The sequence below is a fragment of the Antechinus flavipes genome, chromosome 3 (genome assembly GCF_016432865.1).
Source record: "Antechinus flavipes isolate AdamAnt ecotype Samford, QLD, Australia chromosome 3, AdamAnt_v2, whole genome shotgun sequence".
NCBI classification, from domain to species: domain Eukaryota; kingdom Metazoa; phylum Chordata; class Mammalia; order Dasyuromorphia; family Dasyuridae; genus Antechinus; species Antechinus flavipes.
The window spans coordinates 586427405-586442928 of NC_067400.1; the positions used below are offsets into that span (position 1 = coordinate 586427405).

Below are 15524 nucleotides of genomic sequence, written 5' to 3' on the forward strand. Positions count from 1 at the left end.
AAGTTCCTCCCATATTTAAAATTCTATGATTTCTGTCTGCAACCTCACCAGATACAAGATGGAAAGCAAGAAAGTCACCAGACCTGATCTGGTTGTTTCTGCTGGTCTGTCATTTTAAAGTTGTATCAGTGACAATTCAGGGCACAGCTCCATTATCCAGAATGGGAATCTTCTCAGGCAGATTTCTATTTTTTCACAGTACTCTTCTCTGGACAGAAAATCCTTAACTCACGTTCTCAGTGGAGTTACCTCCCAGGAGACGGTCTTCTCCCAGACTATTGGATCTCCTGTTCCTGGGAGGGAGATGGAACAGGGAAATTCTTACCTGTTTTTATTCTGGGCTTTCACAGGCCCATTACTAAGCCTTTTGTATATAGGATTTAAAACATCTTACTCTTTACCTGAGAATTGGGCTAATGGTTTGGGGAAGAACGTAAAGGTGTGAGTAGGGAGGAGGAAGAAGAATGCTCTATTGGTACAGAGGCCAATCTGTATCTGGAACATAGCTCTCCTATTTCTAATCTCCCCAATCTTTCACTACATTTATGACACCTTTAGGGATCCTCCATTGATGAAATATTTCAGTCTGCCTTGATCATCTCTCACACCTCAGTTTAAGGTTTTTCTACTCTGCCATGGAGAAGGGAAAAAAGGGCTTGGCTGTGTCCCTGTGTTTCTTTTAGGCTGTAAATTCCCAGAAGGGAGGGATGGTCTTCTTGGTGTAGAGATTAATGAGCCCTGATTATGGTAATGAAGAGCCTCAGAGGCTCTCAGGCTGAGAAAAGAGGCCAGCGAAAAGAGGAAGGAACTTGGAAAAGGAGTCCGGATACCTCATTTGGAAATCTTGTTCTGCCAGGACAGCTTGCTGGTAGGAGCTCTGCTGTTTGAATTTGGGGAAGCCATGCCCCTTCTCTAGGGCTCACTGTCCTCAACTGTGAAATGGATGAGCTGAACTTCCTGCTCTCCTTGGATTTATCTTAAAGAAAGGACAGATTCCCACCTCAGTTTTGGTTCATTTCCTGAAATTCCACACTCAGCATCACAAATCTCAGAGCTGGAAGGGACCTAAGAGATCATTTATTCTGATCCTACCCCAGTCCATTGCAGCTGTTTTGGGGCTTAAAGGCTTTCACAAAAGAAGCTATCCAGTTAGTAATATAAATCTTTCTTTCTTTCTTTCTTTCTTTCTTTCTTTTTTTCTTTCTTTCTTTCTTTCTTTCTCTTTTTTCTTTTCTTTCTTTTTTTCTTTCTTTCTTTCTTTCCTCTCTCTTTCTGTTTCTTTTCTTTCTTCTTTTTTCCTTCCTTCCTTCTTTCTTTCTTTCTTCTTCCTTCTTTCTTCCTCCCTTCCTCCCTCCTTCCCTTCTTTCTCTTTATTTATTTTTGAAAAGGATCAATGACATTATGATTTAATGTCTTGACTAGCACATCAATTGGATTTAAGTGAGGCAGAGTTGTACAGAGTCATCAACCTCACTCTCTGTTTCAGAGTCATAGAAGTTCAGTAGCAAGAGAAAAATCAATATGGCTGGTGATGGCCCAAGATGCAGTGAATGACCTTGACATCTTTAATGTCTAAGGAAGCACCCGCTTCAGCCACCTTCATGGCCATTGTAACAAATTGCTCTTATTCTCCCATTTCTCCAAGGAAAGTCTTCACATGCTTTGGGGTAGATACCCTCCTTAAATCACTGAAGGGTTTGAGACCCTTCTGTTACCCTCAGCGTGGTTTAGCTTGTCTGCCAAAATGGTTTAGTGGGATGTTGCCATTGTACAATTTCTACCAAAGGTGGATTTAGCACCAGAAGTTCTAGTATTCAGGGAACATACCCTATTCCCTTCAGAATGGTATAGGTCATCAAGAATCCATCTTGAAGTCAGAGAGAAGTTTGGGTTTCACCTCTCACATATACTGGCTTTGTGATGTTGGGCAAATCACCTGAGTGTCTCAGGTCTCTCTCTAAAAGGAATCAGTCTTCAATCTGGATAGGTAGAAGAAACACCCTCACTGAGTCTCATTGAGACTTTCTTATACCAAAAAAATCACTGGTGTGTCCCCACCCCCTCATGTATTTGGAGAGACAAATATATGCTGGATAGAGTGGGGAGCTGGATATTAGGAAAACTTGAGTTCAAAGCTGCCACTGCCAATGGCTATTCATTGAATCTGTGTGGCTCGGGCAATTTCATTATATACTAAGTTATGGATCATATTGAGATATTCTGGGGTAAGGAGTCAGGAAACTGCCTCCGTTTTTGAGTATTTAATGTTTAGAAACATCTCCTTCCTAACAAGCCCCCATTTTACCATAGATAAGAAAACAACCTCATACAGGTGTGTGAAGTGGCCTGGTCACACAGCTAACCAATGACCACCCAAAGTGGGGCCCGAGCCCAGATTTCCTGGTATCAAGACCCCCACTTAGTAACTAACTCTGGATTTGTGGGGAGAATGGGCCACTCCTCCACCAAGATTCCAGGGAACACACGCCTATGACAAGGAATGATGAATCCGCCCAGAATAATTGTTTAAGCAAGCCGACTGACAGTAATCACACAGGCTTTTTGCCCCGGGGCTGTCTTGAGAGCACGAGGCCAGACAATGTGTTCCTAGCTGAATGGAGTGAAGCCATAGTCTTGCCAAATTCTTTTTTTTTTTTTTTTTTTTTTTGGGGGGGGGGGTAGGGTGGAGAATAAGAAGGAAAAGGAATAATGAAGCATCTGCCCCTGCCTGGTGCTCACCAAAGTAATTTTCACTTCCCGTCCTGTTCTAGGTTTAAAATATTACCCATTGCTTTTGGGCCTTCATTGTTCATTTGCACTCTTTCTTACAACTTAATTAATATTTACTGTGTTGAATTGAGCTGGACCTGGGAGTAAATAACTAGGAATATTTCTGAAGCCTCAGGACCCTGCAGGAGGTAATCCACCTTGTGTGAGTTAGTTCAAATGATGAGTGGCTTTAGGAGTGGGTGGAACCAGTATAATGTTTGTTTTGCAGAGAAGATGGAGGTCCAGAGAAGGGAAGGCTTGCTCTAGTACGTTAAGGGACAGTTTTCCTGAGCCCCTGGACATGATTCTTTGAGATGGATATAGTCTGCATGGGACCATGATTGAATGCTCTTGGTAGCCTTAGAACAGCTTTTGAGTTTTTGTAAGTTTGCATCTTGTCTCATCAATAAAGAACAATGTTTTCTCCTCTGTAAACAAGGAATCATCGCTTATTCCAGGGGTCCTCAAACTACGGCCCACGGGCCAAATGTGGCAGCTGAGCACGTTTATCCCCCTCACCCAGGGCTATGAAGTTTCTTTATTTAAAGGCCCACAAAACAAAGTTTTTGTTTTTACTATAGTCGGGCCACCAACAGTCTGAGGGACAGTGAACTGGCCCCTCTTTAAAAAGTTTGAGGACCCCTGGGCCTTATTCCATGTTTAAGGGGCGCTTCCAGCTCTAACATCCTATGTTCTGAGGGTCCTCCCAGCTCTGTCATTCTGTATTCTCTGTCTCTCTCTCTGTCTGTCTCTGTCTCTCTCTGTCTCTCTGTCTCTGTCTCTGTCTCTCTCTCTCTCTCTCTTTCTCTCTCTCTCTCTTTCTCTACTCTTTTTGCTGAGGCAATTGGGGTTAAATGCCTAGGGTCACACAGCTAGGAAGTGTTAAGTGTCTGAGGCCAGATTTGGACTCAGGTCCTCCTGACTTCAGGGTTGGTGCTCTATCCGCTGCACTACCTAGCTGTCCCAGACATTCTGTATTCTAAAGCTCTGACATTTTTCTAAGGGTCCTTCCAGTTCTGATAGTCCATGTTCTAAGGGTCTTCCCAGCTCTGACATTCTAATGTTCTAAGGCCCATTCTGGTTCTGACATTCTGTATTCTAGCCCTTATATTCTCACTTGTGAAGTCCTGTCTAGCTCTGAAATTCCATGTTCTAAGAGCCCTCCCAGCTCTGATATTCAGTGTTCTAAGGGCTCTCCCAGTTCTAATGTTCTGTGGTCCAGGGATCCTCCCAGAAAATTCTTCATTTTGATATTCGATTCCAACTGTTACTTTCCCCAATCTCATCACTTCTGGGCATTGAGCACGAATTTCCCGCAAAGGCCAGTTTTCTCCTCATCCTCAGGGTGCTGCTGACTCCATCTAGAAAGAGAGAAAGAGGAATTCTGGGACCTTGAGCGGGTGCAGCAACAGGTGGGCTTGGGCTGGGGAGGAAGCTGAGATGATTTAAGGCCATATGGTCTCATGGAAAAGGGGGAGGAGTCATCTGTTGGGAGAGAGAGAGATGGGGGTGGGTTTGGGACCCTGAGAAATGTGAAAAGGGCTTAGAAAGCCCCTGGGAGGAATTTGCTAGGAAGCCTCTCTTCTCCCCGCTCGGAGCTCCCCTACACGGTGAGAAATTTGGTGTGGTAGAGAGCCTGTAGGTCTCAGTTTCCCCGTCCGCACAACACGGGAATCGCCACACCGCGTTCTGAGTTCTTTTCTAGCCCCTCGAGTCTATGTTCTAAGGTTCCCTGCAGACGTTCTAACGTCCGAGGCTGGGAAGACTCCTTCCAGCTCCAACTCTCTCTGGGCCTAGGGATTTAGTAAATGTTTATTGAATCGAATTGAATCAATGTTAAGCAACAGCCGGAAGAGGAGCTCGGCTGGCTCGCCCTCGGTGGGGCCGGTGTCTCTGCCAGGGCTGGCTGATTATTGAAGTCTTCAGCCTGAGCGGAGACACATTTCAGACCCCGCCAGCCCCAGTCACACCCGGGGGAGGGATGCGTGATTGAAGTCCCCGGTTCTGAAGCCCGGCCCGCTCCCGTGTCCCCGGCAGATTCGGGCTCTGCGAGGCGCCAATCGCCCGGCGGGAAGCAGAGGCCCCCGCTACCCTAGGCAGGCGTCTCGGACCCAGGTGGAAGGAGTGTCCGGGATGGGCGCAGCCCGGGATGGGAAGGCACGAGCGGGCTTTTTAAGCCAAAAGGGAATGTGTGCGTGCGTGTGCATGCGTGTGCGCGTGCAAAGGGGAGGGGGGGCGATGCAGATGCCCTAATTCTGCTTGCGTCGGGCTCCAGGAGCTGGGTGTGATGTGGGGGGAGCAGCGGCCAGCCTCTGCAGAATCTCCCCCACGCTGGGCGGCCCGGCGAGAGAAGCCTTGCAGAAGCTGCCTGAGCCTGCCGCAGGGCCCTACGCCCAGCAAGCGTTTAATAAATATCTGCGGAGTGAATGAATGAAAGCACGTGCAGACTTCCTGGGGAGAAGCCTCTGCAGCTACAAGAATTTTTTTTGTTCTTTTGCTGGGAGGAAGCGAGAGTTCCCTGGGGAGAGTTAAGTAGATCATCCAGTGATTTTAGGGGGTCGGTCCCTTTAAGAGAGCCGAGAGAGCCGCCCCTGCGGCCGCCGAGGCGGCAGGGTCCAAGACGCAGCCTTGCGGTCGGTGTCCCCGGGCAGAAAAACTGCAAGCCGGCGACTGGCCCGGAGAGCGGGAGGGGGGCGGGGCCAAGCCGGCGGGAGGGCGGGACAGACTCTGCGGACAGTCGCGGGGAGGGCGGGGCGGGGGCGGGACCACACGCTGCGGGCTTAGTGAATGGGCGTGGCTTAGATGCATTATTTAAAGTATAGGCGTGGCTTCTGGCTCCGAGGGTGGGACGGGGTGTCGGCCTAATGCCTCCAAAGGGCGGGCAGAGCGCGGTGCCCCAGAGAAACCGCAGCGGGAGACCGGGAACGGGGCGGGGCTGGCGAGGGAGAGGCGGGGCCTGGTTCTGCAGAGGGCGGGTCTCGCTGCGGGAGGGGGCGGGGCCGAGCGAAACCCTTTCCCGTGCGGTCGCGGCGGCGCCTCCACAGTGTTGGTGACAGCCCCGGGAGTGGCCCCCGCCGGAGCCGCAGTTCCGCGCCCTGCCCCCTCTCCGTAGCAGCAGCAGCAGTAGCGGCAGAAGCAGCGGCGGCGACGGCCCCCGGGTGTCCGGCCTCTGTCTGCGCTCCGCCACAACTGGGCCGGAGCATCTCGGCGCAGCGCCCTCCCCCCAGATTCCTGGTGCCCGCGCGCCGCCCCTCCTGGCCCTGGATCCGGCATCTCCACTGGCCCGGCCCCGCCGGGAGCCCTCCGCGGAGCTGGAGCCGCATCTGGAGCCGGCCCTGGAGCCGCGCCGCGGGGTCCCCGAGCCCCGCAGCCGGCGCATGATGAACTCGCTGCTGTTCGGCGAGATGGCGCTGGCCTTCGGTTGCCCGGGCGGCGGCGGCGGCGGCGGCCCGGGCGGCGGGGGAGCCGGAGGCGGTGGTGGCGCGGGGCCCGGGCCGTCTCCCGTGACCGCCGCGCTGCGGGACGACCTGGGCTCCAACATCTACCTGCTGAAGGGGCTCAACGTGCGTTTCCGCTGCTTCCTGGCCAAGGTACACGAGCTAGAGCGGCGCAACCGGCTGCTGGAGAAGCAGCTGGAGCAGCAGCAGAGCGAGCGCGAGCGCCGGCTGCGGTATAAAACCTTCTCCCGAGAGCAGGCGGTGCAGACGGGCCCCGAGCTCGCCCTGGCCCTGGCCCGAGCCGCCGGCCCGCAGCCCCAGCCGCAGCCGCCGCCGCCGATCGGCGCCAACGGCAACGTGCCTCCGGGCGCCGGCGGCTCGCACCCCCAGCATTACAGCCGCCTGCCGGGCACCATCTGGAGCTACACGCAGGTCCGGCGCACGGGAGGCGGCGGCGTGGAGACCGTGCAGGGCCCCGGCGTGTCCTGGGTGCACCCGGACGGCGTGGGCGTGCAGATCGATACCATCACCCCCGAGATCCGGGCCCTCTACAACGTGCTGGCCAAGGTGAAGCGCGAGCGGGACGAGTACAAGAAGAAGTGAGTCACGTAGCGAACGCCTCCCCCCGCCCCTGCCCCATCCGGGGGGGACATGACCTACCCCACCCCCATCCCGGGGGGAGACATGACCCACCCCCGGGCCGGGAGCTCCCGCAGAGCAGGGGCCGGCTTCTGCCTTTCTTAGTGTCCCCAGGGCTTGCCCAGTGCCTGGCGCGTAGTAGGTGCTGTCTAAGTGCTTAGGGACCGTCGCTGCCGAGATGACTAACCCTTCTAAAAAGCTTGCATTGTGAAGCACTTAGTGTGGCCCTGGACAAAGCAGACATCTCTTAAAGCACTGGTGATGCTCAGGGGCCCAAAACCAAGGGGTTCGCCCTTCCCCAGGTGCCCCAGTCTGGTGGGTGGGTGAGCCTCCCCCTACCTGGAGGAGTCGGGCTGGAGCTGGACCCGATGGTTTCAGGGCTAGCTGACTAGGCCTAAAAGGCCTCCTCCATTAACAGTGCAGAAGTATGGCCTTGGGAAACGTGGGGCTGCTTTAAAGGATCCTTTCAAACAAAGCTCTTTAAACCTCTCCATTCATGCTGGCTTTAGCCTCCCTTCGCCAGGGTTCAGTGAAGACAAAAACTTACTCTGGCAGAAAGAGGAGGGCATGGGGGAGAAAGGCATGGGGGAGAAAGGCATGGAGTCCCCGCTCTCCCAAGTAGCAAGACAGATTGACTTCAGAGGATGGGCACCCGGCTCCCCGGCCTGCAGTGCCCAGCTGCTGCTGGCTTCTCCAGCCCGTTATCCCCCCAGCTTGGGGGGAGGAGTGGAAAGGAAAGCTGAGATTACTTCCTGGTTAGAGCCCAGTTGACAGTCTTTTCCAGTCGATAAAGATTTCTCTGTCTGCTGGATGAAAGTAGAAATTTCTCTCCTTTGTTCTCCCTCCATCTTCTTCCTATGTATTTTATAGATCCCCTCCTGTTCCTCATCTTCCTCCCTTCTGTCCCCCACCGGAAGAGCTTGCGGCTCGGGTTCCAGTGGTCACAGTGCCATATGGCTTTGGGAGTGCTTTGATTATAGGCTTTCAGTGAGATCCATCCCTCTCTGAGACGCTCCCTAACTTTTCTGATTTATATTTATAAAGGTGTACCATTTGGCCCAGGCCTCTGCACCTGAGTTTGCAAGGGAGGGAGTGCCATTTCCCATCCTTATCCGGTCTCTCTGGGGTGAGACTGCAGAAAGTCTTTCTTCTGATTCTTCTAAGTATATCACAGTTGGGGTAGGTTATTCCCCGAGACTCTCACTTCTCCAAAAGGGGCCTGAGCCCCTGGAACCTCTTCCCTGCAGTCTGGAGAGATTGGGCAGAGTAAGCCAGGGATACCTCAGGTAGCTTATACAGTCCACTGAGAGAGTAGGATTCCCTCCATCCTCTCCCCACCCCAAATATTTGGAGAATTTGGCTATGGTCTGGTTTCCCTGACCCCTTTGGGGAAGTAGTCTCCTCCCTGTTGGTGGGGGATTGGTTAATGGGGAAACAGGCCCTAGACCTCATTAAGAAGCGACCGGTTTGGTGGCAGCCTCCCGACGTGGATCCCAGTGCCAGTGTCATCATGCTACCGGCTTCTGTTGTGTTTGGGCTTTGCTGTGTGTATTTTCTTTGGACTTGGGTACTTAGGATATAGAAAAAAACTATACCCAACCTTACAAGGGGCATTGGGCAACATTACGACACTCTGGCACCCAGGGAGTGGGGATGATGTCAACCTTTGGCATGGTGTTGGAATGCCTGAGACGTGGGTGCTGCTGGGTGACGAGAGGGCTATGGGAGTCTTCCTCATTTCTTGTCTATTTCCTCTCCCCCAAAGGTCCAAAGCGGCGATTGTCTTACTGCTTTTTTTTTTTTTTTTAAATTGGGGAATGACTTCCTTTTTGGAAGTTTTCCTGTTGATTCCTCCAAAGCAAAGGTGTCCACCGGCTTGTTTGAGTCCTCCCAGGGATATCAGGGAGCTAATAGTCCAGAGATGGTCTGTTTTTGCCAAGAGGGCAAGGCATGGGGCCAAGTGCTTTGGGGATACTGAGAGCTGGAATGAGATGGCTGGAGGGTTGAGTACCTTTATGAAGTCTCCACGGCCTTGTTCCTATTAAATCTGACCCCTTCAGTAGTCCTACCCCAGATTCCGTTTCCTGGATGGTTTATGCTTTATGGGAGGAGGTGTGAAGGTATTTCTGAATTCTGTACCGACGATGTCTGCCCAAATACTTTTGCGTGTCTCTGGTTGGATGCTAAATCTCTTCTTGGCGATGTCATCATTGTCAGGGTAGCTTGTATTTAGGCGTTTGGAATTATTTTTCTCTGAGGTAAGCTCAGGTTTTACTGAAGAGACTCTGTGCTGTATGTGAATCTTTGGGCCGACTCAAAGAAGCATGAGTTATAATTTTGCCTGCTTTGGACAAAGCACATAGAAAAGAGTCCAAGACAGAATAAGGAAAAGTAATACCGTTAAGGAGCTTACAGCCTACTTCCCTGGACTTGTTTCCCCGGGTACAAAAGGAGAGATTTGGATTTGATGGTTTCTAAGCTCTTTGAAAGTTAGAACATTGTATTGTCTAAGGTTTCTTAGGGATTTAACATTACCACTCTTTCTCGTTCTGACACCGTGGGCTCTAAGACGCTTCCTGTCTCTGACATTGTATGTCTCAAGGCCTCTCCTAGCGCCCCATTCAGTGTTCCAGGAGCTAATTCTGCTCTGATGTTCTCATGGATTCTTCTTTCACCCAAAGACCCATCCTGTCAGTCACTGCTTGGGTTCTATATTAGAGATTTGGCAGGGGTTGGTGGGGGTTACAAAGTCATGTGACAGGTGGACAGGAAGGACAAACATTCCCAAGTCTCCCAGCCCCTACCTTCTTTTGGATTTCTCTGGGGGCTGAGCTTGGGTTCACCTCTGAGGGCTCTTCTAGGTCCCCAGTTCTGTAATTATGTGACTTAGGGGGAGAGCTGCTCTTATTCCCGAGAACTGCCCCCCTCAAGTCCTTGGTTCTCTCCCCCACATACTTTGGGGACTTTCTCAATTCAGGCTCAGAGTAGTTTTGCATGAGGCATCAGCCTTTATTCAAGAAATTGCCAGAAAAATGTGGTCATCGAAACCATAACATTGACAAGGTCGCTGAGCATAGATTTGGAAACCAAAACAAACATTTCCTGTACCCTCTGCCAGCTCAAAAAAGAAACCCCCATCTACCAGGGCCCAAGTAACCCAAACTGGGTTAAAAGGAGCTGGGGCTTTCCAGTGGGAGATTTGGAAAGTGTGCACTTTGAACAAAATCAGATAGAAATGATGACAGTGAGAGGTGGTGGTAATAATACTAACACAAGGTTTGCAAAAGTCTCATACAGTTAGTTCATTTGAGCTTTACAGGTATCCGATGCCAGTCAAAAAGCATTTATTAAGTGTTTCCTGTGGGCTGGCACTGGGGTACAAAGATAAAAGTCCTTGCTCTCAAAGAACCTACATTCTAGTGGACATGTACCTATAGATGTATGTCCCAAGCACTTATATGTCAAATCCAAGTGTTCTTGGAAGGGAAGGCAAGACCAGCTCAATGCAAGGGACTGGTGGGTTTGATCTGGGTCAAGAAACCTGGTTTTTAGCTTTGGTTTGCTGCCACTAACCTACTAAATAATATTGGCTCCCCTTTCTAGGTATCAGTTTCCCTATCTGTTCAGATGAGAAGGTTGGAGTTCTGGCAGCTGGTAATGACCTAGCCCCCAGACTTGGTTTACGCCAATATAAGGAACTGGTTATGTAATATTGAAGTTAATGGAGTTTATGTCTCAATTCCTACTAGATTACAAATTCCATGAGGGTAGGGATGGGAGGCGTCATGTCTTACTGATCTTTTTTTAATCTCCCCTGTCTGGAGCGCAGTCTTTGTACATAGCAGACTCTTGCTCATGTTTATTGTAAACCTGGGGAAGTCTACAAAGACACAAGCTGGGAGAGAACTTCTCAGGAACAGTTTCCTTGGCCCCGCCATAGGGATGAGAATAAGGGGTGGAGGTGGCCTGGAAACTGAGCCTGTCTCATTGACCTCTGGGAGCCAATGAGTCCCACAGTCTGGCTTCTTTGAAGTAGCAGAAATAGGTTTTAAAGACCCCACAGAGCGCATTGACTGTTGGACTTGGACCTGGAAAAACCCAAGTTCAAACTCTGGAAATCACTTCATTTCTTCCAGCCTCAATTTCCTTTCCTGTAAAGTGGGGATAATAATAGCACCTGGACTCCAAAGCTGTTCCTATAGTCAGATAAGATAATCTATATAAAACATTTGACTTAAAGCACTATATAGAAACATTAATTATCATTGTCATTACGGCAGTGTGGCCTAGTGAACTGGCTTCTGATGCAGAATGGCTTTGTGACACCTTGGTCTTCACTGAACATCACATTGCCAAAGCACCTCTCTAAGACCATTCTTGTTTGATTTGGGGGGAAGCAGTTGAGGTGAAGGGACTTATCCAGGCTCACACAGCTAGTAAGGATCTGAGGCTGGATTGGAACTCAGATCTTCCTCACTCTAAGGCTAGTGCTCTCTGTGCTTTGCCACCCAGATGCCCCTCCCAATCTGCATTGCCCCCTGTACCAGTAATGTCATAGGGCCAGTTCCTGTCCCTCTAATTGTTGTCATACCCCTGGAAAACTTGTGTCTGAAGCCCATTCTGTGACTTGCATTCACCCTTAAACAGGTTGCTTCCTCTCAATGGGTCTCAGTTTCCCCCCTTGCCAAATGTGGAGAATGATATTCATTGTCCCTGGGTCCCAAACCTGGCTAGGGAAGGTTCCCTTTGCAGGGCCCAGATGGAGGTGAGTGGTCAGGGGGTCTTCAAGGCACAAGCACGGGCTTGTGCATCCCCTTTCAGCCACAGCCCCTAGTCTAGGACGGGACAGGGAGACATTATGTTGTGGAGGGTGGATGGAGAGCCGTCCCCCTTGGGTGGCCCTGTCCCCGGACGGCCCTGGTGATGGGAGGAGGAAGCTCTGCCACTTAGGGGGCTTCCCTTGGCCTTGACAGGGGCTAGATCAGGTGCCTGGAAGGCAGCCCCCCCGGATTGCTACCCCCTAGTGCCCATGTCTCTGCTCTCACTTTGGGGAGTAGCTTTGCCTCCAGAGTCCTGGGTTTCAGTACCGGCTCTGTGTCCCTAGGGAAGAAGAAGGGATTTGCCCCGAGCCCATAGGTTATAAGCAGTGAGGTCTCTTCCGGCCCCGCTATTCTCTGTTGTATTCCGGGGTTGGAGGTGTCTCTGGCAGGGATCCTCAGCTTGGAACAGGGGCGATCCATTCCTCTGGCTCCCAGCAGATGAGCTGGGCCTGTTTCCTCTCTCTGGGGCTCCTCTGCCCCGCTTCTGTGTTGCTTCAGTGACTTGCCTCTGCATTCCCCGTCCCAGCCGGTTGTGTTCTCTCCTGGGAGAACCTTTGGGAGGCTGTGAAAAAGGTCAAGGCGAGAAGAGGGGAAGGAGGGGAGGGGGAGGATGGCCCAAGGCCCAAGAGATGGAAGCTAACAGGTAGATTCTTTCGGGTTGTAACGTGTAGTGTTTACGGTTCCTTTCTACCCTGATCAGAACGGCCGTGCCAGTCGGTTTAAACTCAGTCTTCCCGCCTCCCAGGACCGATGGCCTGTGTGTACACTCTGCTGCCTTTCAGGGCAGAGGACCCAAGGCAGTAAAGGAGGGGAACGGGGACGTTGCATCCTGTGCTTGACCACTTCTGACCTCTCTGCTCTCTCGGCGGCCTGAGCTCAGGAGGGCTCAGCTCTGCCATTCACTGGCCTTTGAGACTCTGGGCAAGTCACTGTCCATAATTTGTGAAGCGGCAATAATGCGTGTCCTAAATGGTGTAGCCCTAGAGCACTTTGTAAAGTGAGATATGATGACCAGAATCCCAAATTGGAATGTGAGGGATGATGGGATGGATTGGGAGCTGGGATAAGACAAGGGGAAGAAGATCCTTTGCAGGAAAAAGGAACTCATAAAATGCATAAAATGTCAGAGCTCATAAGGTCCTTAAAATACAGACCACCAGAGCTGGAAGGGACCTTAGAACCCAGGATGTCACAACTGGGAGGGCCCTTAGAACACAGGATGTCAGAGCTGGGAGGGCCCTTAGAACCCAGGTTGTCACAGCTGGGAGGGCCCTTAGAACCCAGGATGTCAGAGCTGGAGGGTCCTTAGAACATAGAATATCAGAGCTACAAGGACCTTAGAACCCAGGATGTCACAGCTGGAGGGTCCTTAGAACATAGAATATCAGAGCTACAAGGACCTTAGAACCCAGGATGTCAGAGCTGGAAGGCCCTTAGAACATAGAATATCAGAGCTACAAGGACCTTAGAACCCGGGATGTCAAAGCTGGAAGGCCCTTAGAACATAGAATATCAGAGCTACAAGGACTTTAGAACCCAGGATGTCAGAGCTGGAAGGCCCTTAGAACATAGAATATCAGAGCTACAAGGACCTTAGAACCCGGGATGTCAAAGCTGGATGGTCCTTAGAACTCAGGATGTCAGAGCTGGAAGGGCCTCAGAGAGCTCTTTTCTAACCCATTTCTCAGATGAGTTTGCTGAAGCTCAGGGAGCTGTGACGTGCTCAGGGCTCCTTTGTCACACAGTGAGTTAATGGCAGAGTTAGGTCTCACCCGGACCTCCCGACACCTCTCTGGTGACATGGTCTCCCCTGCTGGTACAAGCCTCTTCATTCTGGCCTTGAGCAGGATGTGGTTTCTCTCTGTTGCTTCTCAAACACAAAGAGCGGGTGGATGGTTGTCATGCAGCTAGAAACTGCAGTTAACTCTCTGTGCCCCTCTGGGGTGACTGGCTCTGGGCTTCTCTAGGGGGCTCTCGGCCCCCGGGAGTTCTTTGGCTGGCACCCACCTGCCTTGGCCACCCGGAGCGGGCGTCCACTTCTGCTGCCCTGCTGGGTTAGCTTTTCCCTGGCCACGAATTTGAACAGGAGACAGTGGAGCTTGCCATGTATCTGATAACAGCTGGACTCCCGGGTAACGCTGATGACGCACATCACATAGTTCTAAGAGGGCTGAGGGACCCGGGAGTTTGGCAAAGCAAGTATCATTGTCCCCATTTTACAGAGGAGGAGACTGAGACTCGGAGAGGGAGGAGTGATTTTTCCAAGCTGTCCCACGGTAGCAAAAGGCCGAGACAGGGCTGGAGCTTGGTGGGGCGTGTGGCAGTGCCGGCTGAGGCTTCACGCCTGGCGATTCAGGACTGTCTCCCCAGTTAACAGGGAGAGGCTCGAGTACCTGTAAGGACTTTGTGCTTTATCTAATGAAAAGTCTATCTCCCCACCCGTAAGCTTGCATTCCAAGAATGGGACCCTGAGCTGTTTGTTGAATGACTGAGAGGCTGAAGGGACCTTAGAAGTCATGTCCTTGCCTTTTCCAGAGAGAGAACCCAAAGGTCCAGAGGGACTGAGCAGCGGCCTACAAAGGGAGCCAGCCCGTCCCCAGGGCTCTTTGGAGTCCCTCTCTGGGGCTGTGTAGGGAGGGGGCTGCTATGTGGAGAAAGCCTTCCCAGATCTCTTTTTAAAATATAGGAATGAATCCCGGCAGCTAGGGAATGGCCAGGCCTCCAGGTTTCCCCCCAAACAGGCCAGGCCGTGGTTCAGTGGGGAAGCCATGTCAACAGAAGCCCATCTCTCCCCCCAGAAGCCTTGGCTAGGGTAGCCTCGCTGGAAGCAGTTGGCCAGGATAGGGAAGAAGAGGTAGCTGGGAGGGACTTCTTGAGTACCAGGTTTTTAAAAGATCTTAGAGGACAAATAAATTTTCTGTTGGGAAATTGAGACCCCCTAAGGGGCAGTATTTTGCCCAGGGACACATAGTGTTCTTAAAGACTGGAGACTAGCATCTGGTCTCGGGCCTTAATCCGAATCAGAAATTCCCAAGGGCCTGCAAAGCAAAGTTCTATGTTCTCCAATTGTAAGATTCATAATTAGTTTGGGGAATCATATAATGTCAGAGCTGGACACTGTCTTCTGACTTAGGATGTCAGAACTGGGAAAGGGATCTTTGAACATAGTTCAAAGGCACTGGCACATTAGAGTAGAGAATGTTAGACACTGGAATGTCAGAACCCAGAAAGTCAGAACTGGAGGGCCCTTAGAACACAGGATATCAGAGCTAGAACAACCCTTAGAATCCACAAAGTCAGAACTGGGAGGGCCCTTAGAACACAGGATATCAGAGCTAGAACAACCCTTAGAATCCACAAAGTCAGAACTGGGAGGGCCTCAGAACCCAGAAAGTCAGAGCCCAGAAAGGCCTTCAAACAGTGTCAGAAGATGTATCTCCTCCTGTCCCTCTGCTTCTCCTATTCCTTCCACCCCCTCCCACGCCTTTCTCTCCCTCTGTTTTTAGCTCTTCTGGTGTTTCCCCAGGGACATCGAGGGTTGGAGAGATTGCTCAGGCTGAGGCTCATCTCTCAAAGTTTGGGTCTAATTTAGGGGAATTGAATGAACACAGAGAAACCATTTAGGCCTCCATAGGCAGCCTCCTCATCTGTAGCAGAGTCACGGGGAGAAGAGAAAAACCCAGCCAGTCATTGAGGTAATCTACCAATTGGTACCAGCCTTTGGGGGAATGTCTCTTCCTTTGTTGTACCGGGAGGAAGTGCCCGGCTAATTTGTACTTGTCTTTGGGCAAATACAAAAACAACGGGTGTGTCCACTGGTAGCTTATCTTTCCCAAAGATCCCACGTTCAGCACCGTGA

General features: G+C 51.3%; 1 protein-coding gene across 2 annotated transcripts in view; it reads left to right on the plus strand.

The window, feature by feature from the left end:
* Positions 1-6131: 6131 nt before the first annotated feature.
* The window catches only part of IFFO2 (intermediate filament family orphan 2), a 55258-nt gene continuing 45865 nt past the window's right edge, over positions 6132-15524 (plus strand). For both annotated transcript variants that reach the window (XM_051988371.1, XM_051988372.1), the window contains exon 1: positions 6132-6805. In XM_051988371.1, coding sequence (XP_051844331.1) covers positions 6147-6805 — 659 coding nt within the window. In that variant the 5' untranslated portion in view covers positions 6132-6146. The remainder of the gene's footprint in view (positions 6806-15524) is intronic.